The sequence below is a fragment of the Melospiza georgiana genome, chromosome 19 (genome assembly GCF_028018845.1).
Source record: "Melospiza georgiana isolate bMelGeo1 chromosome 19, bMelGeo1.pri, whole genome shotgun sequence".
In the NCBI taxonomy this organism is placed as follows: Eukaryota; Metazoa; Chordata; class Aves; order Passeriformes; family Passerellidae; genus Melospiza; species Melospiza georgiana.
The window spans coordinates 8519601-8543414 of NC_080448.1; the positions used below are offsets into that span (position 1 = coordinate 8519601).

The 23814-nt window shown below is 42.5% G+C and overlaps 1 protein-coding gene, 1 long non-coding RNA gene and 2 other non-coding genes across 5 annotated transcripts; all 4 read right to left on the reverse strand.

Annotated features, from left to right (window-relative positions):
- Nucleotides 1-2779: 2779 nt before the first annotated feature.
- Nucleotides 2780-5057, reverse strand: LOC131091353 (uncharacterized). 2 transcript variants are annotated; one of them, XR_009115386.1, is made up of 6 exons: nt 5010-5057; nt 4662-4741; nt 4056-4079; nt 3559-3629; nt 3310-3416; nt 2780-2934 (listed from the first exon to the last, which is right to left on the reverse strand). It is a non-coding gene; the product is annotated as an uncharacterized LOC131091353 (long non-coding RNA). The 2 variants fall into 2 exon arrangements; XR_009115387.1 differs by having other exon boundaries at nt 2780-3136.
- On the reverse strand, nt 3006-3079 carry LOC131091704 (small nucleolar RNA SNORD65). The gene has a single exon (XR_009115419.1). It is a non-coding gene; the product is annotated as a small nucleolar RNA SNORD65 (small nucleolar RNA).
- LOC131091700 (small nucleolar RNA SNORD49) lies at nt 3741-3814 on the reverse strand. Its single transcript, XR_009115415.1, has one exon. It is a non-coding gene; the product is annotated as a small nucleolar RNA SNORD49 (small nucleolar RNA).
- A 354-nt stretch (nt 5058-5411) lies between the features above and the next one.
- Nucleotides 5412-22672, reverse strand: NCBP3 (nuclear cap binding subunit 3). Its single transcript, XM_058037362.1, has 13 exons — nt 22509-22672; nt 20906-20971; nt 20044-20149; nt 19037-19162; nt 16980-17108; nt 14697-14770; nt 13715-13823; nt 12812-12911; nt 12419-12525; nt 11131-11416; nt 10224-10381; nt 8905-9069; nt 5412-8404 (listed from the first exon to the last, which is right to left on the reverse strand). The coding sequence occupies exons 1-13, from the start codon at nt 22659-22661 to the stop codon at nt 8169-8171; spliced, it is 1815 nt and encodes a 604-aa protein (XP_057893345.1). The 5' UTR covers nt 22662-22672; the 3' UTR covers nt 5412-8168.
- Nucleotides 22673-23814: the final 1142 nt, after the last annotated feature.

The window sequence follows — 23814 nt, forward strand, 5'->3', positions numbered from 1 at the left end:
TCAGCTCATAACAGCTGGGCTGAAACTGATGTCAAGTGTAAAATTAAGGCACTAAATGACATGAGGTGACAAAGAAGGGGATGTTTGTCCTGGCAGAGCATTAAATGATGCATTAACCTTGTCCTTCCTCACAGGAACACAGAAATGTGCTCCAGCTCTGGCAGCACAAGGTCAGGGGGTGCCAGGAACACCCTGAGCCAGCCCAAAGTCCCCCTGGTTGTTTTGAGTTTCTGCTCTGAGCAGCTCAGGAGTTGCTGCCTGTGATGTCTCAGAAATTGTAACAAAGCTTTTGACATCCTTTAGCTGGGAGAAAACAAACCTGGGACACTTTTCTTGCAGGACACCAACAGCAGCTCCTTTGTGCCTCACTTCTGAGATGAAGGAGAGTTGGAAAATTAACAGCTCCTCCTGCTCTGAGGGGAAAAGAAGTGAAATATCAATATTTAGGATTTCTTGCACTCTGAAAAGCTCAGACACACAGGATATCCCTTCCTCCCTTCTGATTAAGGAGCTGCAGCTCAAACTGCCTCAGCTGGATCAGCAGCCAAGAGAGAGCTGCTCTTTACATTGCATTAATAGCTGGCAAGTATTAATTACAGTAATTTATGGCTTTGCATCAGTGATGATTCTCATGCTGCTGCAGACAGGATTGCTTTACAATACTAATCAAGAAATGAGGATGATAACCAGCATTTATGTGAAATGTGAAGCTTGTGATTTACAAGCTGTGGATCCTCTCCTCCTCCTCCTCAATTCCAGCCCCTCAGCCCAGATTTTGGGGATAATCTCCATGTTTTCTCTCAAACACTGATTTGAGACATGGCATTGCCATCTCTCTTATTGCTAAAAGCTGGCACTCAGCCATTCTTTGCCTTGTTGCATATTTTTTCTTTCTGCTTTAATCTTTTCATCTATTTTAGATTTATCCAGGGTTGTTGGCTGCTGTTGAGTGCCAAAGGGATTCCTGCCAACTGTTCTTTTGAAACCTTTAGAAAATCCAAAATAATTGTGTTCTAAAACCAGATTTTTGTCTGCTGTTTATTCCCCAACACTAAGTTTTAAGTGCTCCAAATGTAATCAAAACAGAATGGTTTTATTTCCCTTCCCCTCAAGCACCATGAAATTATCTGTGCTCCCCTGGAAAATCACAGTAAAACACTGAGGACATTTGTTATGTTTGAAAGGCACCATTTTCTAACAGAAATAACATTTTCCATTCATTAATCTCAGCAAAACCCCAGCCTGCTAAAGGATTCCTGCTGAGGAACTTTGGTTTTGATTAGAACAATAAACAAGTGATGCTAAAATGAAACTCATGAATATTTATCTCTAACAGATACCAACTGCACCCTCAATAAACTCAGGTAAATTCAATATTCAAGTTTTCCCAGATCAACTTTGCTCTGCTTTAATGAGAGAATTCCAACATTAGAAAGCAAGAACTTTAAAACAAGTTGCAGCAAACCTTCCTTGAGCAAATTAAACAGCTCATTAAACAATTTGCTGATTATTTCTGTTTGCTGAGGGCATGTGGCTGCTTTTACCTCCATGGTCTGCAGATTCACATTGAAAAGAGGTGGATGTTTGTGGTTTTTGAGGGCTTTAAACCCATTTCTATTCCCAGTGTATGTCATAAGAAATACAAACATGTTGTAATACACAAGCTCGTAAAATCAGGCAAAAATAAGTTTTGGTTCTTTAAACGCTGGGAACAGAATGGGATTTGGAATTTTAATAAAGCAGAGGAGTAACCTGTTTTTCATCCTGCTCAAATCCTTTCAGATTAAGAGCAACTAATTAATTCCAAACATGTTTTACCTACTCCACTGCCCAGGCTGAATGTTTTTATTAAGCCCTGCATGTACTTCACTAACAATTCTAGGAAAAAAAATCCAGACTCATTTACCTGCATGTTGTAGAACCAGATTACTCTGAAAAACCCTGAGCCTGTTTTTCTGAACACTAACTTTAAGAGAAATTCCTGAAATTCTGCATTTCATGCAATTTACACCTGAGGCAGCACAGCCACCTGTGCTTTTGGAGGGACAGGGACACTGCCCTGATGCCACACGAGCAGCACCAGGTCACAGCAGCTTCCAGTCAGAAAATCAAAATGAAAAACAATTCAGATCTTCAGCTGAACTGCACAGGGAAGGCAAAACAATCCCAAGCTCTCCCACTTGGAGCTGTGCAGTGACCACAGGCTTGTGAGGAATTAGTTTAATTATTCATTAAATTTTGCAAAAAGCCTTTGCAAAAAGCTCACCCTAAAACCCTCACTGCTGACACCAGGTGGGCAGAAGGCTCAGCACCATCACTTTGGATGTTTGGAGCACTGAAGTGCAGAACCTGCCAGTTCTACTGATATATAATTAAGCTAATTGGGAGTTTTGGCCTCAAACACTGGGTTGTAACTCTGTAAAGCATCTCCAAGTTGCCAAGATTCCCCCTAACCCTTGAACTTTGCCTCTGCAGCAGACTTTAAATTCAAGTTTGAGATCAAAATGACAAACAGCAAGCCTGCAAACAAGCTACAGAAGCAGCTGCATTTGCTGCCCTGGTTGTCAGAGCACTGAAGGGCTGATCTGTGCAGTAATTAATTAATCTGTGCAGTAATTAATTACACTCTTGGTGTCTTGTTTAAACTCTCATTACCACCCTAAAACCCACTGGCATCATCTGCAGTGAAAATTTTTCACTCTGGTTACATCTTCATCTTACAGCACATGATAGGAGTGCCCATTTTTCTTATTGCAGTAATGTGACCAAACAGTGGTTCTTTCTTTTTGAATTATTTTAATGTACATGTAATAAAACATTTGAACTGTTACCACTTTGTAACAGGCAGAAAAATGTTCTGTCTACACAAACTCCTCAAGCCCAGGTGTTTTGTTGGGAGTCCTTGTGCCTCAGAGATGTTTGCAGCAGCACCACCTGGAACACAGGAGCAGGGTCAGGTAACCAGCTTTAATCCTCATTAATGCATTTGTTAATGAGTCAGATATCATCAGAAAACCTTTTGCTCACCACCAGTCAATCTGCCGGTAATTCCAGCAAGTTTGGGTTAGTTTCATCATGTGATATCACAGGAAATTGACACTTTGTGGCAGGAACAGGAACAGACCTTTATGTGTGTCTGCAGTGCAGAAACAGCTGCTCTCACACATTTACTGCATTTTTTGCCTAGAGCTTCATTAATTATACATTTACAACAGAAACTCTGCTCTAAATGTACAATTAAGTCTCTTTTTGAGGCTGCAGCCAAAAGCCACCACACTCAGCTAAGAGCACAATGAATATTAAACTCACCCAGCAGATTCTCCTGCTCTGCTGTCCCAGTGCCCTCCACAGGACTCGGGGAGAGCTGTCCCATCAATGGGGGGACATCACCACCAGCACAGCCCTGCAGGCTCTACCTAAACACATCAGAAAATAAAGATTAGGCTTGAAATTCTAAGGAACACAGACTCAAGCTCCTTATTTCCTATAAACCTCACCCTAAATTGACATTTCACCTGGTATAGAACTCTGTATAATGCACTGAGACCCATCACTCACCTTCACATCAGAGCCACCTCTCCCAGCTGCTCCTCGTGCTGCTGTGTCACAGCCAGGTGGAAGGCCCAGCTCTGCAGAGAAGTGGGACAGAAGGACAAGGTGAGATGTTTGCAGGGACAGCAAAGCTGCCTGCTGGCTCTAGAGGGTGAATGTGGAGGTTTGAGCTCCTGTGTGTAGCTGCATTTCAGACCAGAACCAGGGTATCGTCAGTTCTCGCATCTGACGGCACTTCCTATTCAGGGTTATCATCATCAACAGCCGTTCATTAACTCCTCTAATTAATCACTCAAAACACCAGCTTGTACCTTAAACAGTTGTACAATCTCCCCCGTGTCATGAAGAAATAAGTCTTAACTTGTGCATACACAAAAGCAGTTTTATTTAGTTTTTATTTAACTTAAGAGGTAATTTTTACAATTATTTTTGACTTGTAAAGGCCCGGAACTTCTTTTAACAACTTTGCCCACCTTAATTTAAAAAGAAAAAATTGAACTTACTCTTTACTTCACGACATCTTTCTGCTGTGGGAATAAAAGCAGAAGTGTTACTACAATGCTTTTCAGCAGTATAAAATAAGTTTATGCAGGGAAAAACGAGAACAAAACCAGACCCTCATGACCAACTCTGCTTGTGTTTCCACCCGTGCTTACGCTGATATGAATCACTGAAATATTTACATCAGACAACTATTAGTACTCAAATAATTCTCTAAATTAATTCTTAATGAGGAAATTCTCTGTAAGTAATTCTTAACGTGGAAATTTAGAATTATGTAAACTTAAAGTGGTATAAGAATGCAGCTCACAAGACTGTATTTACCAACAGGGCAATTTTCAAACTGAAATGGCAAACACCCCAATGCTCTGGGTGCAATTTTAAATGACACAGAAAGGGTCCATTATATTAAAAATTTATAAAAGGGCTTTAATTGCTGATTTTTATGGCTGCAGCGCCACAAAAACCCATGCACAGCGCTGATGCCGAGCACTCCCCACAGCAGCGATTCCTGCAGGGCCCTCACGGAGCCCCGGGCAGGCCGTGCCAGCAGCGCTCCCCACACACACAGCTCCAACCCGGCCGAGCCCCGAACCCTCCCGACTTACCGGGGAGGCGTTTCCGCAGTCCCGGCGGGGTCCGGGCGCTGCCGGCGGGGTCGCGGCGCCGCTGCGGCCTCCATGGTGGCCTGAGGGACAAGGACCATGAGGGCGGTGAGGGCCATGAGCTACCACGCGCCGCGAGGCCGCGCCCCCCCCCGCCCTTCCAATGGTGCGGCCCGGCCCGCGCGGCCCAGGCAGGCCCGGCGGCCGCTACCACTGCCGAGCTGGGGGAGCGAGCGCTTCAGCTCACTCAGTGGTACGGGCGCTTCGCTCGCTACACCGGGCCTGCGCCTTCCCGCTGCCCGCCCTGCAGGCCCCGAGCCCGGCCCGGAGCTCAGCCCGGCCTGCTCTCACCTCAGCAGCTCCAAGGGCACGGGACGAAAGGGCGCGAATCCTTTCGGCGGCCGCTTATAAAGCCTTGGGCCGTACCACCCCGAGCGGGGGGCGGGCCGTGCCACTGCTCCGCAGGCGGGGGGAGCCGAGGCTCCCATTTCCGCCCGTGTGGGCCGTGAGAGAACGGGGCAGGCGGAGCTGTGGGGATCGCCCAAACCCGGCCCAAACCCCCCAAAAAACCCCAAAAAAGCCCTAAACCACCTCAGAGCAGGGACAGGTGACAGCCTCGGGCAGGGACCCTCGTGTGGCCGGGCACAGCCCCTGGGAGCATCGCCCTGCCCTGGGTTCTGCGTTTTCCAGGAACGCTGGAGAGGTCGGAGCGATTTCAGGCCACTTTTATTTAGAACAGAACAGCTGGTTTTAAATAAAAGTTCCATTCTTTTCTCATTGTGTCATCTTGAACTGAAAATAGGGGTGTTTTGGTGTCCTTTTCCCTCTGTTAAGTGCATCAGCCATCGTTTTAAAAACAAACATAAAGCCAGCTTTGCTTTAAAATTCCACCCTCAACACCACGTGTTCAGTCAGCCTGAAGAACTATTTATCAAAAATCTACATTTTCCAAACAGCAAAAACTTCCCTACAAGAAGGACTAGTGTGGTGCTATAACAAATCAACTAAAATTCAGATCCTGCAGCAAGAGCCAAAGCCAACATTCTCCTTTTTTGCCATTTTCGACATAAACACATTTTAGTGAAATACACAGGTCCCGTCCCCTATCAAACATCAATTTCTGCATCAAATTCTTGTAGGTTATGATAGCTGAGAGGTGAGTGAAACATCACATTAGCTAAGGATTGAACAACTGAACTCAGAAAGGAACAAAATTCTCTTTGCAATCTCTTGATCAAAGGGATGTAAGTTAAAACGCTGAGGAAAAAGCATTGAGTTAAAATTCAGAGTTCATTTTTATACCAAATCCCTGGCTCAGGTAACTAAGGAAGCCCAAAGCTGGAAAGAATTCCTGATACCAGCACTTTCCAAGGCTTCTCTGTGCATGATAAAAAAGCAAAACCAGGCACACTCAATTACAAAACCTTTTCTAAACAATAAACTTCATTTTTTCTTGCAGCTAAGCTCCTGTGGGCTCAGCATCACACATAAACCCCCCCCAAAACCATAAAAGCACAGTCCTGACCTGGATGGGGGAATTTTTAAGGCATATTTCTGACAACCTGGAAGGCAGAAGCAGAGTTAAGGGTCACAGGCCTGTACTTGATTCACAAATCTTTTAGATCAGCTAGAGATCCTCTAATCCCATCAATTTATCCTTCACCAGGTTTAAATTAGGAATATTGACATGGAAACACACAAGGGCTCCCAATAATCCAGCTTTGGTGCATGAGGTGTTGATTCATTTCAGGAAAAAGAAAGGTCCCAAATGGATTCAAAGCAGTGACACAACACAAAGGTTTGCTGGCAAAAAGACACCAGTGAAATAAATTTTATCAGGATTGGAAAGATGGGAGTGATTCTCTGGGAAAGCTTGGGGAGAGGGTATCAGTGAAAGCACACGTTTAAAATGAGTTATTACAGTGATCAGACATTGCAGGCGTTTCTCTCAACAGCACTTTTATGAGACATTTATATATTCAATAATTAAATATAAAATCAAGGATGAGTGTCACAAAACAAGGAAAGAGTAAGGCTTGAAGCCTGGTCAGCCCCCAGATTGCCCCTGCAGTCACTGTGCCTGTCATTTGACCTTTCATTTGACATGCTGCTATCCTCACACATCACAGAGCACAAGAAAAGTTCATTTTGCAGATTCCTTGCTGAAATCTCCAACCTACTTCAACTTAGTACAAAAACAGGAGGGGCAAAAAAATAAAAAGTGAAAAAGTTGCTTGTTAAAAAGCAGAAATGGGAAGAGAAGTTCACAGATATTTTGGACTGACAGAACCAAGGAATAAGGACAATGCAAACAGATTTCAGACTATTAAAATGGTTTTGCTACCTGTTGTTTTCCTGAATGTGATGTGCTGCATTATTCCTCACTCAGAATTACTGGCAATATGAAAATAAAAATAAACAGCAGCTGCACACTGATCAAACCCTTGTCCTACCCAGGGAGGGGTGAAAATGTGCAGGTAAAAAAGCTGAATGGAACAAGTCACCCATGTCCACATCCACGTGTAATATACAGGAAGAACATCCAAAATATTGACAGGAGACAGTGATCCTAAAGTTTTCCTTTTCTGTTTCACTTCTACATAGATAGAACAGCACAGAGGAGAACACCACTAGAGCTTTCACTGTGGCCAATGGGAAGATTCTCACAAATATAAAAATGCTTTCCAGCTGTTGGATGGATTGCTTCAGGACATAATCCAGGTGGAATGACAGGGATATAATCTCTCCTCGTGAAACAACAGCAAAAAAAACCCCAAAACACCCCCAAACCCTCAGGGATTTACACAATTGTCAAACATCCAACTTTGCAGTCCTGAACATCTCAATCCCTGCTACAGCAGAATGTGGCATCACCAAAATGAATGAGCAGGATTCCTTGGATTCTGGTGGTGCCACTGGGATACCTACAGGGAATCTAACTGTGATAAAATGTGTAACTTGGATTTACATTCAGTGTGATAATCAATCCCTTCATGCTTTATCCTTGCTGGCTGCCCACCCAGGAAGCTTTATTGTTATTACTTCAGGAGGAAAGGAAAGGTGCTGGTAAGAGCCAGAAGGGCAAGGCAGTGATCTGGATCATGAAATAAATGCCCTGTTCTTTGGATGAGGTGTGTAAAACATTTTGTTAAAAGCCTCCATGATGAAAACATCAAGAACAGAAAAGGTCTCCTTAAAAACACAGAGCATTTCTGCCTCATCTTTTTAGTTCAAAGCTCAGGGGAGAAAATGTTTTGCTACAATTCACTACAGGTTTGCTGTCACAACCAGAGATGACAATGCCCTGCAGAGCACAGGGCCAGCCACAGACTCCAGACAAATGTCTTTGCTTTAGGTTTCAAGTGGTTTATGCCTCTCTTGTTGTAGAAAAGGATCAAAAACACTTCTGGAACCTTCACTGCAGAGTCTTTGCCAGTGTCCAGCTCCTGGGCAAAGGGGATCCTGCCAGGCTGCAGAGGCAGCACCTGCAGGGTCAGGCTGTGAACCCAGTCATGATTCAGAGTCTGAGCCAGAGCTGCTTTCCCGGCTGATCTCGATTTGTAGGGAGGGTAAATGATCCAAGCGACTCTTTTTTTGCCTGGACTGTTCTTTTTCCTTGATGAGAGCACCCCAAACCCTCTGCAGCTCAGAGTCATCTTCCTCTGGAGATGCCACAGAGTTTTCAGCTTTCTCTGGAGTCTTTTCCTGCGTCTTCGGAGCAGACCCCAATCTGGTCCATAAATTACCTAAGCAGATGAAAAACAAACATTTTATAAAAACCAAAACAGACAGGACTGAGAGGAAAAAGTCAAGGAACCAATTAAACTCACAAACCCTTCAAACTCTTCAACCCTTCCTACTCCTCCCACCTCAATATTTGGCATGGAACTGATTATGCTTTGAAGAGTAATTGAAATTAAGCTGCAGGAGGCTCAGGGCAGCCTTGTTCATGTTTCCCCATTTTCAAAGGATGTTTAATTCACACCTCCAGTGCCCCTGCATTCCTGACACTTGTTTTGGTGCCCACAGTTTGAAAGCAGATCTTCAGCCCACCTCCATAAAAATCCTGCTCCCAAACCCCCCAGCTCCTCCCTACACGTATTTAGATTTCAAAGCTCTGAACAAACATTTGCTAATTTATCCTGAATTTCATTCAACTTCACCCCTTCATGGTTTCTGTTGGGATTTCCCTTGGACTCCAAAACCAAAAGGAAGTGCAGCAGAACATTTTCTGCACACAACTAACCTGATTTCTTCTCTCTGGTGTCAGAGTAGAGGCCTTTCACATCTTGTTTGGGGAGTCCCAGCCTGCTGTGCACATCTGAGATTGGTTCTCGACGAGGAGCACAGGCACTGCTTGGAGCTTTGATTTCTGGAGAGTGTGGCCTTTTTCCCAGTCTCTGCCTCACATCTGGGGATATTTTCAGTGATTAAAATAACAAAAAAAAAAAAAAATCCTGTGGCATTTACTCTACCTCTGCCAGTTCAGTTTATGCTCATTCATTATTGAAACTAGACAGATCCTCTGTTTTTATCTTTTCTTTAGCCTGTTCATTTAAGTCTTTCATACTGAGATTTCCTGGAAATTTCTGCAGTACAATTTAGCCAGATTTCATTTCAGTTTTGGCAATAAATTTGACATTTCATGTTTTCAAGCTGTGCTCTGTCCAAAAGATAAAAACCTAAGTTATCCCATGGCTCCTGCTGCTTTCCTGGTGTAGCAGCAGAGTGTGTAAATATCCAGCAGGAGGGAAAATTCCATGGAAACTGGTCTGCCTTCAACAATTCTTCTCAGGTAACAGATACCTTGATTTAAAATTCTACCACTTCTTGGTATTTGGCAGAATAAAATAAAAAGAATACTAAAGCTATTGATACTTAACCCTTGATGTGAATTTTGTATTCTGAAGTTTGCCTGGCTTAGCTGGATGCTCCCAATCTTATAGGGGGTCCAGACAAAAATATGAAGGGAATTTTGGACCATGTGTCAACTTGTTAGAGGCCCAAAATGGGCAGAAAGGGTAAAATATACAAACATTATTTTGACATTTCATTAATACAAAAAGGATGTAATATTATCTGACAGATAAGTTAAAAAATGTCAGAAGCAGCTGAAATGATACACGTTTAAGTTAAATAAATAAGTTATTTAAGCTCAGAAATAAATCCTGCCAAATTGAAAACCACCCATATTCATGTAATGCACATTTGTAATGTGTATTTATGTGTATTTTTAAGTGTAGTCAGTGTTTCACATTTGATTTTGGGCAGGACCTTCCCTGTGTGCTGTTTCTCAGCTGCAGAGAATCTCTGTCTCAAGGAGGGAGCGAATTAAAAGGGACAAAGTGGGGGGAGATTGGCACAGGCAAAGAAAATGGATGGAAATCAACATCACTAAAAAAGCTTTCACTAAAGTGTACTTGATTCTTTCCCCAAAGCAATTCCCACCTCAATCTCTGAGTGAGGACAAACCGTGTGAATGCAGAGTTTATCTGCAGTGGAGCACAGGTGTGAAATAAATATATTTTAGAGACAATTCTGCCCAGCAATGAGAGATAAAATCACCTGATTTGACAGTGCTGTTTGGCTGCCGTGGCCCAGAGTTATTCTGACGTTTCTCTTCCAACAGGAGCCTCACATCTGCAACTTTCTCCAAGGATCCTTTGCTGCCAATCCTGTTTTTGATGTTGCTGGTGGCTATGCTATCTGCTCGCATGGAATTCCTAAAAAAGACATCATAGATTTGATGTCCTCTAAATAAAATTCAATCTTGTGTTCTAAAGTCTTCTTATGTGGAAAATTACATCACAAAAAAAAAATAATATCATGACTTCTCTGCTGAGAAAAAGTAGTAAAAACAGTGCTTAGAAGCTGTTCAAGCCAGAATCCTAAATATAACAGTAATTCCATGAATACCTCAGTGTCCATTTCAAGGCAGCCTCAAAATTGTTGACATTATAATGAGTACAACCACCCTATTGAAGGGGTGGTAATATTTATTTGGATTTATATGGATGTTATTTTATTCATCTACAATATATAAAACTTTGGCTAGTAAGCCCATAATGAACATAAATTCCTCTTTGTCACTAACAACTGAGGGTTATTTTCTTTTCCTCAGATAAAGAGCAAGAGGCAAAGAGATAACAGAGAGAGGAGTTATTTTTCCCTGTTAATTAGGGTTGTTTGCATAAATTTCTCTTGATTCTACTTCAGGTAATAAGCAATGACAGAGAGATCTGCAGAAAAAGCTGTATTAAAAACATGTTAATTCTATTGAAAGCCTAGTTTCTGTATTTCTTGTTAGAAAATCTATACAAAATAATATAATATACAAAATAATAAAATAATAGATTTTAATAAATATATCTTATTGTTTTATATAATTTGCTACCTCAGTCTTCGGCAGCTCTGTCGCTAAAACCACGCGATCCCTCTTCACTGCTGCTTTTAAAGACTAAGAAACTTTTACCTAATATTTTTCAGCTGTGACTCCACCTCATCTGCATACATGGTCATCTTCATGCTTTTTTTGGGCGAGGGGGTGGAGATCATTTTCAGCTCCAGGTCATAATCCATCTCGTCCGAGTCGGAGGCGCTGGCGCTGGATCTCCGGGCGGCGCCGCGCTCCCGCGCCTGCCTGAAGGCCTGCAGCTCATCCCGGTACTCCACCACCACCCTGTCATCCTCATCCATGTCCTGATCCTCCTCCTCCTCCTCTTCCTCCTCTATGGGCTCCTCAGGAACATTCACCAAGCCTGCAGTGAAACAAACTCAATTCTGATCTACTGAATTTTATACAACCAAAGCTCAAGGAAAATCACCTCGCTAATTAATGATCTCCTATAAGTGAGTCTGTAGCTTTTAGTTCTCTCTTCCTAAAGAGAGAGAATATTTTGCAGAGTATTTTAACTGGAATCAATAAATGGCATAAAACTGCTACAGGACAAAATGTGTTCATTCCTCAGAGGCCTGGCCAAGCACAAAGCTGGACAGAGTAATTAAAAGAGTAATTAAAGCACAACTGCCTCCTGTAGGAGGTGCAGCTCTTCCTCCCTGAGCTAAGCACAATTCCCAGGATCTTACAGGGCTTAATGTGTCAGCTGCTGGCTCTGCAAAAATCCCTTCAAGTCCTGCAAGCATCAGTGCCAAAAAGAACATGGGTGTCATTATGATGCATTCATCACAGACACTGATTTAAATAGAAACAATTTCAATTTAGTCATCAGCAGCACTCAGACATCTCTTCAGACAGCACTACATGACCAACATGGAAAATCTTCCATGAGATTTGTCACATCCATGGCTGTATTTTTAACAGGCCAATCACATTGCACTTGTCTCATGTCAGATTTTTACACCCATTATTTTTCTACCTTAGGTAGGAGATGAAGGTATTCCAGCCTAATTAATAGAATTTTCTCATCTCTATTGTTCTACATTTAGAGATTTGGAGAATTGACTTGGCAAGTGGGACAAATTGCCAAGAAGGCTGAAGATGTCATTCATCCCTTCTTTTGGCCTTTGATGCCACAGTCCCCACGCCCTAAATTTTATAAAAGACAAATGTCACATAAAAAGCAGCAGCTATTTTGGGAAGCAATGAGCAGAATGAAGTTTCCACCTCAGGAATTTCCTGTAAACTCTTAAAATAGGACTTAAATTTATTTTTTTAAGAAGACTTCCACAGATCCCATGGGATTGCTGAGGCACTGCTGCAGATCCTGGCCAGCCCTCCATGTCCCAGTGTCCCCCAGTACCTGAGTGCCGATGTTTGTAGGGGGGAGTCAGGCCCACATCGTCCCCAATCAGAGTCCTCTTCTTGATCACATCCCGGTGGATCCTCCTGGAATGGTACCTCCTCTTCCTGAAAGCAGAGAGAGAGGCTGACATGCCTGCCACAGGAATTATGGCTCATTCATGACCCCTAAATCCTGCAATTCTCACCCACTTTAACAGCAGACAAGTTTATGTCAGAGCTGGTCTGAATAGAAACTTCATTTTCATGAGAAAAGTCTCTCCTTATAATTGCAAAAACATTATTTACCTTGAAGCATCTACATAAACTCAATAGAAAATCCACAAATTAAAACAGTTTTAGATTAGCTTGTCCAATTACCTGCAGTGTTCCAATTCCTCTGTCCAATACTCACCAAGAATTGCTAAGAATTCCTTTCATGCCTCCATAATTTGGATTGCCATATTTCATGTAATACTGGCTTCTCCTTGCAGCTCCCAGCTCCTTTTTGTCATCTGCAAAAAACATAAATTATAGGAATTTTTCCCTCTTAGAGCATAACTTACAGCACAGCATAAAAATAAATAACTATCCAAAGACAGAGAGCGAGACTGAGTGTGCCTTAAAATCAGAATTACTTCACCCTCCAACATGAAGGATTCAATTTTGCTTACACCTCTGGAATTTCTCCTACCACCACAGCTTTATTTGTGTCTAGAAACTTAATTCCAGGGAGACTGGGTTTGTAGAGATCAGCTTAACAGGGCATTACATCCCCCTGTCACTGCTGCAGTTTCCACTCACCTTCCTCATCACCTTTCTTTTCTTAATGAATGTGCCACTTCCTGCATGGTCCAGAAATTATATGGACATTAATTTTATTTTATTAATATGGATATTAATAAATGAAATTAATATTTAGCAATAATTCTTACTAATCCCTCATTGGCATCTCCAGTTGTATCCATATTTATAAAATGTGGAATTTACTTCTGGAAAAAGGCATCATTCCTATTCCATGGAATTGGGAAGAATGCCTTGTGCCCAAAATACAATTTCCAGGTACAATAATTTGCATACAACTTGAACTGATATAATTGACACAAGAAATGTAGATTTGTGGCAAAATTTTAACACCTAATAATTAGCAAAAAAAAAAAAAAATCACACTTTTATAAGAAGTGTAATTTTTGAGGTGTTTATAAGAAGTGTTATTTTATAAGGAGTGTTATAAATAAGAAGCAGGCACTTTGAGGCATTAATTAGCCAACAAATAAAAGCACAAGAAGCAGTGAATTCAGGGTGCTTGGTCATTTACCTTTAGTAGCAAATCTCATGAACAGCTTGTTTCCTTTAGCCAGTTTATTGGCAGGGCGAAGGTCATTACGCAGGAGGGAATCCTCTTCTACCTGGGAGAGGGCATCCAACTTTGGGGGCAAAAAAGGGATTTTGGACTCAAAAATCAAATTTTTGTTGAACAAAAATGGGTTGCTTACAGAGAAGCAATCAAGTGATAATGAAGAAAGTCGCTTTTCAAATGATGTTCAAATGAGCTCTGCTTTATTTTCTTGACAAGCTGATGTTAATTTTTAATGTAAATTGCCCTGAATATGTAAAATATTTCCTTCTCTTGTTCCATAACATTAACTCAGGTTATTAAATCCAGTCATTGTCAAATGACTCTATATTACTGACTGAAATGCAGAAAATAAATAGCAAAACTCAGGCATTGAAAAGAATGATTTTTTCCCCTGTTTCATATCTAAATTATTTTATTAACAGGTTGTCATGCCCTCACACAATGACTAAAAACATTTCTTTTTCATTTATAGCTGCTTTATAGAAACTCAATTCAGACATCCATGATGTAGGAGTGTTCACTGAGCCATTGCTACAGGAAACCCTAATCACACCTATTATACACTCAGGCAGTGAGGATTAAATTGCTGCCAGGCCATCACTGTGTGTGCTGATTCCCACAGATCCATGGGCAGCCTAAATCCCATCGGGCTCTAAGCACTTTCCCTGCTGAAAGGTCACTGCCTTCCATTATTGTTCTGTCATTGCCTCCTCTCAGCAGAAAAGAGAAGCCAGGCTCACTCTTCAACTCCCCAAAATCTATTTTCACAAAGCCCTTTCCATTGGGATTATCACCACCTGTACTCCCTCTCACTCCCCACCTAATTTATTTTGATAATTAAATTGTGAATTGCAAATAGAAACCTAAAATGCTGTGAAAACTTCACCCCAGCCAGAGCAGAACTTCCAGAGCAGAGTTTCCACTTCCCTTCTGTACTGACCTCCACATCACTGGGATTGTCATCCTCAACCTCTCCTTCTTCTGTCTCATCATCAGAGCTTTCCTCCTGTTTTTCTAAGGAAAATAATTGGGGAAAAAAACAAAACAAAACCAAGCTCCATTTTAGTGTGTCAGCCTCATTTGATTTATGATTACCTACATTGTCTAAAATCAGCCTGAAGGTGTTTTCCTTCCTCCTGAGCAGCCTAGGGAATAATCAAAGCACTGAATGCCTATGGAAAAGTGGAGCACAGTGAAATTCAGAGCCCTGTGCCTGCAGCAGCACATGTGCATCATTAATTTAATTCTTTGAAAGCAAATGAAACTGCACTGCCTGTCAGGATTTAGTGTGTTCAAAATCAGAGATCAGCAAGGCCAAGGCACTAAAGGCACATTAAAGCATTTCCTTCCATCTCTTTTTCAGATGCCTGCAAATATCCAATAGTAACAATTAATCAAAAGCTTAAGAGAGAGAGTAGTAAAAAGGAAAAAAACCCTAACCTTAGTGACTTAATTTTGCTGTGAAATAACTAAAAAAATAAAAGCATGCTTCCAGAACTGTTAAAATTGTGAGTTACTTTGATTCCTCAGTTCTTTTTAGCTCAGTGTAAGACAATTCATGGTGGTTTTTTTTCCAAAGTCCCCAAGAAATAAAATATTATACAAAAGTAATGACTGTGGACAGCTATGAAGTGTGATGTGCCAATATCATTTGCAAAGATCTCAAAGTATTTCATAGGCCTAAGATTAAAAAATTCTCCCTCTTATATTTCAGAGTTCCTTATCTTAAATCTCTTCCAATGGACTTAAAAACTTAAAATAGAGAGTGGCAGCTGTCCAAAAGATCCTGAAAATATTCCTGAGTGAAAACAATAAAGCACAATTAACTAAACTGAAACCAAAGAGAGAATTTAAGTAAACAAATTACCCAAATTTAAACCAAAATAATTAGGTTCCAGCAGGGAGGGTACTCAGGCATTTTTCTCCCTCACAAATTAGAAATTTCTCACAGCACAGACCAATCTTTTGCTTCCCTAAGAGTCTAAACAGCCCTGAAATTCCTATCTAAAAAAGGAATGTAACCAAGCCAGATGACTCCAGGGTATCTGTATGGATCTCACACCTTAAGATGTAATTGAACACTCTGTACTTTCTCTAATATCCCACTTTTCCAGAGGAACAGGAGTAATTCACATGACAGTTCTTATTTTCAGATGAGGTGCAATGATGATATAATTAGAGCAGGATTAAATATATATGTTTATGCTCCATTTAAGCAATGTCTCTAATCTCCAAAAATTTCCTAACAAGTCTTACTTGAAGCTTTATCAACATTTGGCCAAAATTAAAGTCATGTGGATGGCTGAGGAGCCACTGCTTTGTGGAGAAAAGGAGCAGGAAAAGGGGGTGAATTCAGAGAATCCATAAATTTAACAAAGCCCTAAACAACAAATTTCCCAGAAAAGCTTTTGGAAGAACTGCAGGTATCTAACAGAGAGATTGGCTACTTGCATTTAAGTTATATACAGCATTTTAAAGCAAAATCCATGGAAAAGTTAATAAATATAACATTTTTTTGCTCTGTATCTTGTGATAGAGCACCTCCAACCACAGCACTCACAGCAGCCTAAGAGCAAAACTCTCCTCAGGCAGCAAAATTCTGATTTTAAACTTCCCCACATAAAAGGAAAATAAATTTACAACCAAGGCAGCGAGGTACCAGACTGTTCACGACACTGACATGTACTTTTGCTGCTCTGCTCTTTTATAACCAACCTTTTAATAACTTCTTTCTTAAAAGGATAGCAGCCAAATTTAGAGCTGGTACACACCCTGCTGAAGTGATGCACTGTCACGCTGCTGCGAGGGATCCACTTGAAGGATGGTGGTGCATCAAAAAGGGAATTAGCTGTGGCATTTCAAAAATAGGCCACTTTCTCACACCTGCTTTTTGCCCACTTTGCCTGCCTTTGTAGCACATCACCCAGAGCTATTTCTGTGCCCAGGGCCCACTATAAATACCAGCTCTCAGTGGCAGCCTCATCTAACACGTTTAGTATCGACTGAATTACTGCTTTTGGTCTAGCTCCAACCCACCTTTTAAGAAGCAGCTTCTTCAAAAGGTTTCCAAGATGAAAGCCTTTTTTAAAGTGGCAGAATACATTTACCTGCAACTATATGATAGAAGCTCCTTCAGTAATTTAGGTTATGCAATACCCCAGCACAAGTTTAAAGTTTCATTGATTTAATGAGATGATGGCTGTATTTGCATATCTCAATCTACCTTTCTTGGTTTTTTCAGCTGTCTTCTCCTTGTTGTTTTCTCTGCTCTTTGTTTTCTCCTGATCAGGCAGGGAACTCATATTTATCAGAGCCCGTGTTGCTGTCACTTCATCAAGCCAGACCACATTACCTGGGACAAACAGAAACACAAAACACAAATGCAGTTGGTGTCATCAAGCAATCACATCTCCCCCTGCCCTGCTGGAAGGAAATCAATGAAAAAAAAATCAGAAATGACAGAAAAAGCCATCAGATCTCTTGCAGGGAAGGTCATATTTTTTACACACCTGATAAGCTGAAGGACACACAATTTCCAGTTTGTTACAAACCACTGAAATGCACAACAACAGATTTGAGAGGCTGCCTGAAACCAGCAAATCAGGGCACTGGATGGGGGTCAGTGGATCCATGTGTTCCCAAACAAATGTGATTAAGGGAGCAGCAGGGGGCAGGAATGGAGCCTGGATCTTTTTCCCCTTTGGCAATTGACAGAACCTTGGACTTTACTGCAGAATTCTGTTAATCTTTTCCAAAAAGCAGGAAAATAGGGGGAAATAGGAGACTGCTCCAGCACTTTGTACAGATTATAGAGTACACAGGTTCACAGTATCATTCAGGATGTGCCTTAAGCATCAGCAGATGGTACTAAAATATAACTTATTAGGCCAATTAAAAGCATTTAATAGATGTTGAAATTGAAAGAGCTAAAACTGCTTAGAAACAGCATTTGAACAAAAGCTTTCTGCATTTGGTACAAATACAGCAACAAATGTCTCTGTTCTGCTGTTAAGCAGAGTGGATTCAGATATTAAGACTGTACAATGACCCAAAAAAAGAGAATCTCTCTTAAATTACTCAAACAGACAAGAATTACAAGGTGAAGAACACCCGGGTATTAACTTCAATGATTGGTTAATAAATCTACATTTTTTTCAGTCTGCCTCATCTTCCCATTGCCAAATTTCCAAAACTTTCATCATTTCAGATTCATCAGTTTGAAACACAGGACACTAAATCCATCTTTGCACTAAATCACCTTAAGATGTAATTCAGTTGGGAATACTGAAGTTTTTGCCATGATGCAAATGTATGCTGAAAAGAAAAAGCTTCTTGATATTTCTACCAAGTGTAGCTGACATGGTAACTCACACACAGCATGAAAATTCACCATTAAAAAAGATGTGCAATAACCATAACTGGGTATTGTTACAACCCTGAAGCCTTAATTTTCACATGAATTTACTCATGCAGCATTTATAAAACAGACAACCTTAGATTGTCTCAGACAGAGTTAAGCTGTGCATTTCCAAGCTCATGCATCAGCACAGGTCCATCCAGCAGCTCTGTACTGTAATTATCCACCCAGGGCTCATTGGGTTTCACATTTTCTGTCAGCTTGTGCCAGTACTTCAAGCTGTCATACACAGTGACTTCAAGGTCACCATTTATTTTGTCTTGCACTGGAGCAGAATTTCTCCAGGGTCACTCCAGAGAATGAAGGTATTGATTCTCAGCTTTCAGCCATGCTTGTCAGGAAGTTTCCAGCTATTTGGAAAACCTGTACTGGCTCCTTTATTTTTTTTTTTTTTTCTATTATTTCAGGCACAAGGGTTGTAGCATGACAGTTTCACAGTATTCCAGTTCCATTTTCTGTAGCAAAAAATCTCTTCTACAGGCCTCAGTGTCAGTGAGGAAAGCACAACTCTCCACCACCTTTGATCTCACTCCCCAAAACAGCCCTCACCATGTGTACCCACATTCCTTTTCCAATCTATGGAAATCACACCCAGCTGCCACCTCCTTCCACCCACCCATTTCTCCTGGAGCATGCACTACACAAATATGGCAACAAATCTCCTCCTCCTCCCAGAACCATCTCAACCTGCCCAACTGCACAGCTCAATCACCCTCTCTCAGATATATTATTTATATCAAGGTGGAGATAATAATTTTAGACATTTTTCATAATTTTAGACAATTTTCTTTTTTCCTTTAGAGATACAGCTGTGACCAGGTTTAAATAAAAGAGTAAGAATTACAAATACTCTGTTTGCTTACATGAGGTGTCATCCAGCCACTCAATATGAGCAGGAGGATACTCTTTGAAATAGGCAAAGATGTCCTGGGTGCTCATCTCATCCACTCCACAAATGTAAATGGTGTCCAGTCTTACTTTAGGAATTGCTGTAAAGAGGAAAAGACACAAAACTGGTACTTATTGCAAGCTTTCAGATTAGTGCCATATCAGTTTATAAAGCAAATACTTTTAAATAAACTAAAGAGGAACTAATTGAAGTGAAGCATGACACAGACCATAACTTAGTTTATTCTTCCACAATGCAAAATTTTAAATAAATTAAGAATTAAAAGAGGTTTCAAGCACTGGTAGATACAGAGATTGCACAGCAACCAAACAGCTTGAAAAATATTTTTTTCCTTTTTGAACACTGCCAAAGTGCTATCATTAAGTACTAAAGAGCCAGAACAAAACAAGGCCCTGCACAAAGCACTTCCACTTGCATCACCTGATGGGGAGCTGTTCCAGGCCACAGCTTAGCAGGTCCAAGCTGCCAGCTGGAAAAAAAGCCTTGAGAACCAACTGGGTGCCAAAAGCACCAATCTGTTGTGCACACATCTCCTGGCTTCTGTTCCAGCTTGCCATCAGTGCAGCTTCACTGCGTGTACAGCAGAGTCTGAGCTCCCTGTGCACAGGACACTGAATCCTCCACGTGTACCCACACACTGCTCCAGGCTTTGTACAAAGCATTTAAAAATTCTTAAAGAAGGTGAATCTTGGGCATTTAGCAGCAGTAAAAAAGGCACACCAAAAAATGTTTCCCTTTCCTGGGGTTGGTAAGACAAGAAGTGAAGTGGCAAGTGTCAAATAGGTTAAAAAATAATAACATGCAAACAAGGAGGTGGAAGAACCCCCAAGTGATTCCTTTCAGCAGTAATGGGGAAAAACCTCTGGGAATGTAGGAAATATTGCAGGATAAATCAAGTCAAGACACTGTGAGGAAGTAACTGAAGGGATCTTTGCTCCTGAGTGCTGGATGAACTCGTACCTTTCTTCATCATGTCCCGGTCCAGGGCCACGTTCCTCTGGGCCAGATTCACCTCAGCCCGAAAATGGAAACGTTTGGCTCTTTGCTCCTTCTTCTCTATTGCTTCCTGCAAAATGCAAAACAATGCACTCAAGCAGGAGCCAGGAGCACACTCATCAAACTGCACTGAGGATACCTAAAATCTACCAGACAGCAACGATTTGTATTAATAATTCTGTTAATTCTGGAGAGACCTGTAGGTTTCAGAATGTGGAAGTAATTCACAAAAATATTTCTGTGTCACAGAACTGTTTTTGTGTGGATCCAGCAATGGGAATCAGGATGCATGGAAAACAAAGTGGCTTGGACAACACAGACTCCATCATGGAACAGGAGCATTATAGTCCTTAGTAATAAATATTAGACCTTACTAACAAATATTAAATACAACCTCTCTTCTAAAAGAAGTCTTTCTACCACAGGCAAAATTAATCTTCGAAGATGATATAATTTCCCCCCTATTTTTTTAATATATACAAAAGTGTGAATTTGTTTTCTGAGCATGAATTTAACACTGGAGAGCTGGCTCCAGAGAACTTTTTAGACTGGCAACTCAGGCTCCTCTTATGCAGCTCATGAGCAACAGTCTGCCTGGAACTTGTGAAGTTTTGGGAACTGGCTGAGAAGCTCCTTGTTCTCCAGATTTTATTAGGAAGCACTATAGGTTTTTGAATCTTTGGAATATGCAGTGATTCATGCCAGCTGCATCACCTGAACACCAGACTAAGCCTTTGTGCATGCTGGGAAAGAAAGAAATGAAATGGTTCTACCTCTCCAGGGGCAAAAATGATAAAATGTTGAAGAGCCATAGCACAAAAATTACCTTGGAGGTTACATCTATGCCAGTGATGAAACTTCCAGCTTTGTTTTCATATCTCCTACTCGTGTCCTGAAACAAAGCAAAATGGTCATGAAATTTCAATGAGCGCTGAAAGCAACACATTTGTTACACTGAAAAAAACACCTGATCATTCTTACAAGAAATAGATCCTCTTTTCACTTTCACCCCATCTCATGTCAGTGAAACTGAAAGCACTGAACTGAACCAAACTTCCCTCACTGTAAGGATTCTTTCCTTTGACAGAATTTAGTTTCTATGTCAGCTGCTGCCAAGCTTTTACTCTCTCAGTAATACAGGAAAAGTCATCAAACATCTTTCCCAAGTAAGACTTCTACAATTTTGGGTTTGGGTAAAATTTCTTTGTAAAACATGAGCAGATTTAACAGTGATACCTGACGACTCAAATGTCAGTTTGCAGCTTTTAATCTCAGAAAGTGAGAACACCAAGCCACATCCAAAATTAAACAAGTAACTTTTTATTCCTATCATTATTTCAACCCCAAATTCCAAATCCCAAGGTGAAACATTTCTGTTTTGATACTGAGAGAGGGTAAAAATGAAGAATGAGAGGGGAAAAAATTACAAGTTTCCTCTCTATCAGTCAGAACTGCTGAATTCAGAGGGACTAAGCCCCAGAGCCCCTGGACCAATGACCCAATTCTGTGCCCTCCATTGTTTGCATCTGTAAAATGGCACCTCTTCATTCTGACACTGTCAGCTGGCAGAAGTTTGGAGCTGGAAGAACATCTCCTCCTTTCCTTAGGAGTAAACGTGCTCTTTACACTTGTGCTGCAATAATTCCTTTGGCTAAAGGACCATTTCTAGAAGTAGGTTAGTCTCAGTTTAGAAAGACCGAAGAACACACACACAATCCAACTGCTTTTCTTAGTAACAGCACCAAAGTTCCTCTAATGCTGCCAAATGGCCAGAGTTACTAGAGAAGGAAAAGCAAAATAAACATGGTTTTTCAAGCTGAAACCCCACAGTGTCTGAGGTTGACTCAGGGAGCAGAAGGAAGTGCAGCACGATGCTGTCTCTCAGGCCACATGTTGTGCAAAAGCACAAGCACACGTTGGTAGACCAGCTAATTAAAGATTAGCTTCCAAAGCAATTTTCACCCAAGTTTTCAGAGCAAAAGATTACTTAGGATTTTAGAACTCTGACCCATTTTTTTAGTTGGTAAACCTAATCCTACTAAAACTTGTACAGAAACAATCAACGAGTGCAAAAGGGCAGAAAAACATGGGGAAGGAAGGTCTCAAAGCCTGCTAGTCAGAGCCCACAGTCCCGGCTCTGGTCAGTCCCTGAATTCCCTGCTCCAGGAATTTATTCCCGGCATCAAACACCCCCTGTACACCCTCCCTGCCACCCACAACCCAACGCTGCACCCCAAATTCTCATCTCCGCCGCTTCCTTTATTCCATTCCTCCCCAAGTACATCCCGCCCGCTTCCTCGAGTCCCCTCACACCCCCGCTCCCACATCCCCGCTTTTCCCAACAATCCCCCCAAAAGCCCCCACAGAGCGCCCAGACACCCCCAATGGCCGGACCCAGCCCCTCCGAGCCCCCCACCGCCGGCCCTCACCGGGATGAGCTCCCGCAGCGAGCGCCTCACAGGGATGGTCTCCAGCTCTCCCTCTTCCACCTCCATGGGCTCGGGCTCGGCGCCGCGCGGCTCCGCCGTGGTGGTGCTCGCCTCCGCCTTCACCGAGATCCGCAGGCCCCGCACGGCCGCCATGGCTCCGCCAGGCCCGCCCAGCGCGGCCAGCGAGACGAGCGCGGGGCGGCACAGAGCGGCGGGGCGGCTCCGAGCGCCGAGAGCGGCCGGGAGCGCCGGGCGGGCGGAGCGCGGCGGCCCCGAGCGCCGCCCGCAGCACGGCCTGGCCCGCCCGGGGCTCCCGCCGAGGCCGAGCGGACCCCGGGAGCCAGCGCAACCCCCGAGCCCAGTGCACTCCGAATCCAATGCACCCCCCGAACCCGGTGTGCCCCGAGACCCAGCGGACCCCGAGCCCGGTGCACCCCCGGAGCCAAACAACGCGAGCCCAGCGCACCCCCAGCCCGGCACATCCCGGCCCGCCCGGAGCCGGTTCAGGCCCAGGGGCTCGGGGTAGAACGGCCACAGAGACCGGGCAGAGCATGCCTTCCTCGTGTCCCCGGCGCTAGACAGCGGACAAACACACAACTTAAGTCTTTTCCCCAAAAAGGGTTTTTTTTAAAACTATCTGAACTCTAATGTTCAATTTTCCCGTCCATATTAGTGGAATGTTACACCTCTGATAAACTAATTCTCAGCTCGCAGTCCCATTGCTCAGGTTCAGTTATTCTCTTTGTCCCCTTGTCCCAAGGTGTTCCAGGAGAACAGCCTTGCCTTTTCTCGGCCTAAATAAACCACATGCTTTCACCAGTCCCCATGAGACCAGTTCTTCATTCCCCTCATGACTCTAATCAGCTCCATTCCCTCACACACAGCAGACCAGAGCCCTGTTGTAGCTGAGGAGTTGCTCCTGCCCTGGCATCATTATTTCACACAACTGCCAGGATACACAGCCACATCCCAGTGTTATTGTGTGTTATTATCACACCACTAGGAATTCCTGTTACCTCTCCAGCAGGACCTTCCCCTCCATCTCAGGCTGCTCCACGCCTCATTTCTGTGTTTACATATAAACCCCATCCAGTGCATTTCCTGTGACTCGTCACTTTCCCTCTGAACTGATGGTACCTCCCAGGAAAACTCAAATTTAGACTTTGTCACCAAGACATTTCCCAGCTGGCAGCACCAAGGCTGCTCCCCTTACACAAAATCCAGAGGGATCAAGAGATCCTTCTACCCATCACTCATTCCAAGATTATTTATTCTCAAGTCTTCACACAGAGCTCATTGCACAAAG

What these genes read in the sequence shown, in the direction of transcription:
- NCBP3 (XM_058037362.1), bottom strand. Translation starts at nt 22,661, where the DNA reads ATGGCGGCCGTGCGGGGCCTGCGGATCTCGGTGAAGGCGGAGGCGAGC. An exon ending in GCATAGATGTAACCTCCAAG is followed by an intron (nt 20,150 to 20,905) that starts GTAATTTTTGTG and finishes TGCATTTTGCAG; the next exon opens with GAAGCAATAGAGAAGAAGGA. An exon ending in TCACAGCTGAAAAATATTAG is followed by an intron (nt 10,382 to 11,130) that starts GTAAAAGTTTCT and finishes TGTCTTTTTTAG; the next exon opens with GAATTCCATGCGAGCAGATA.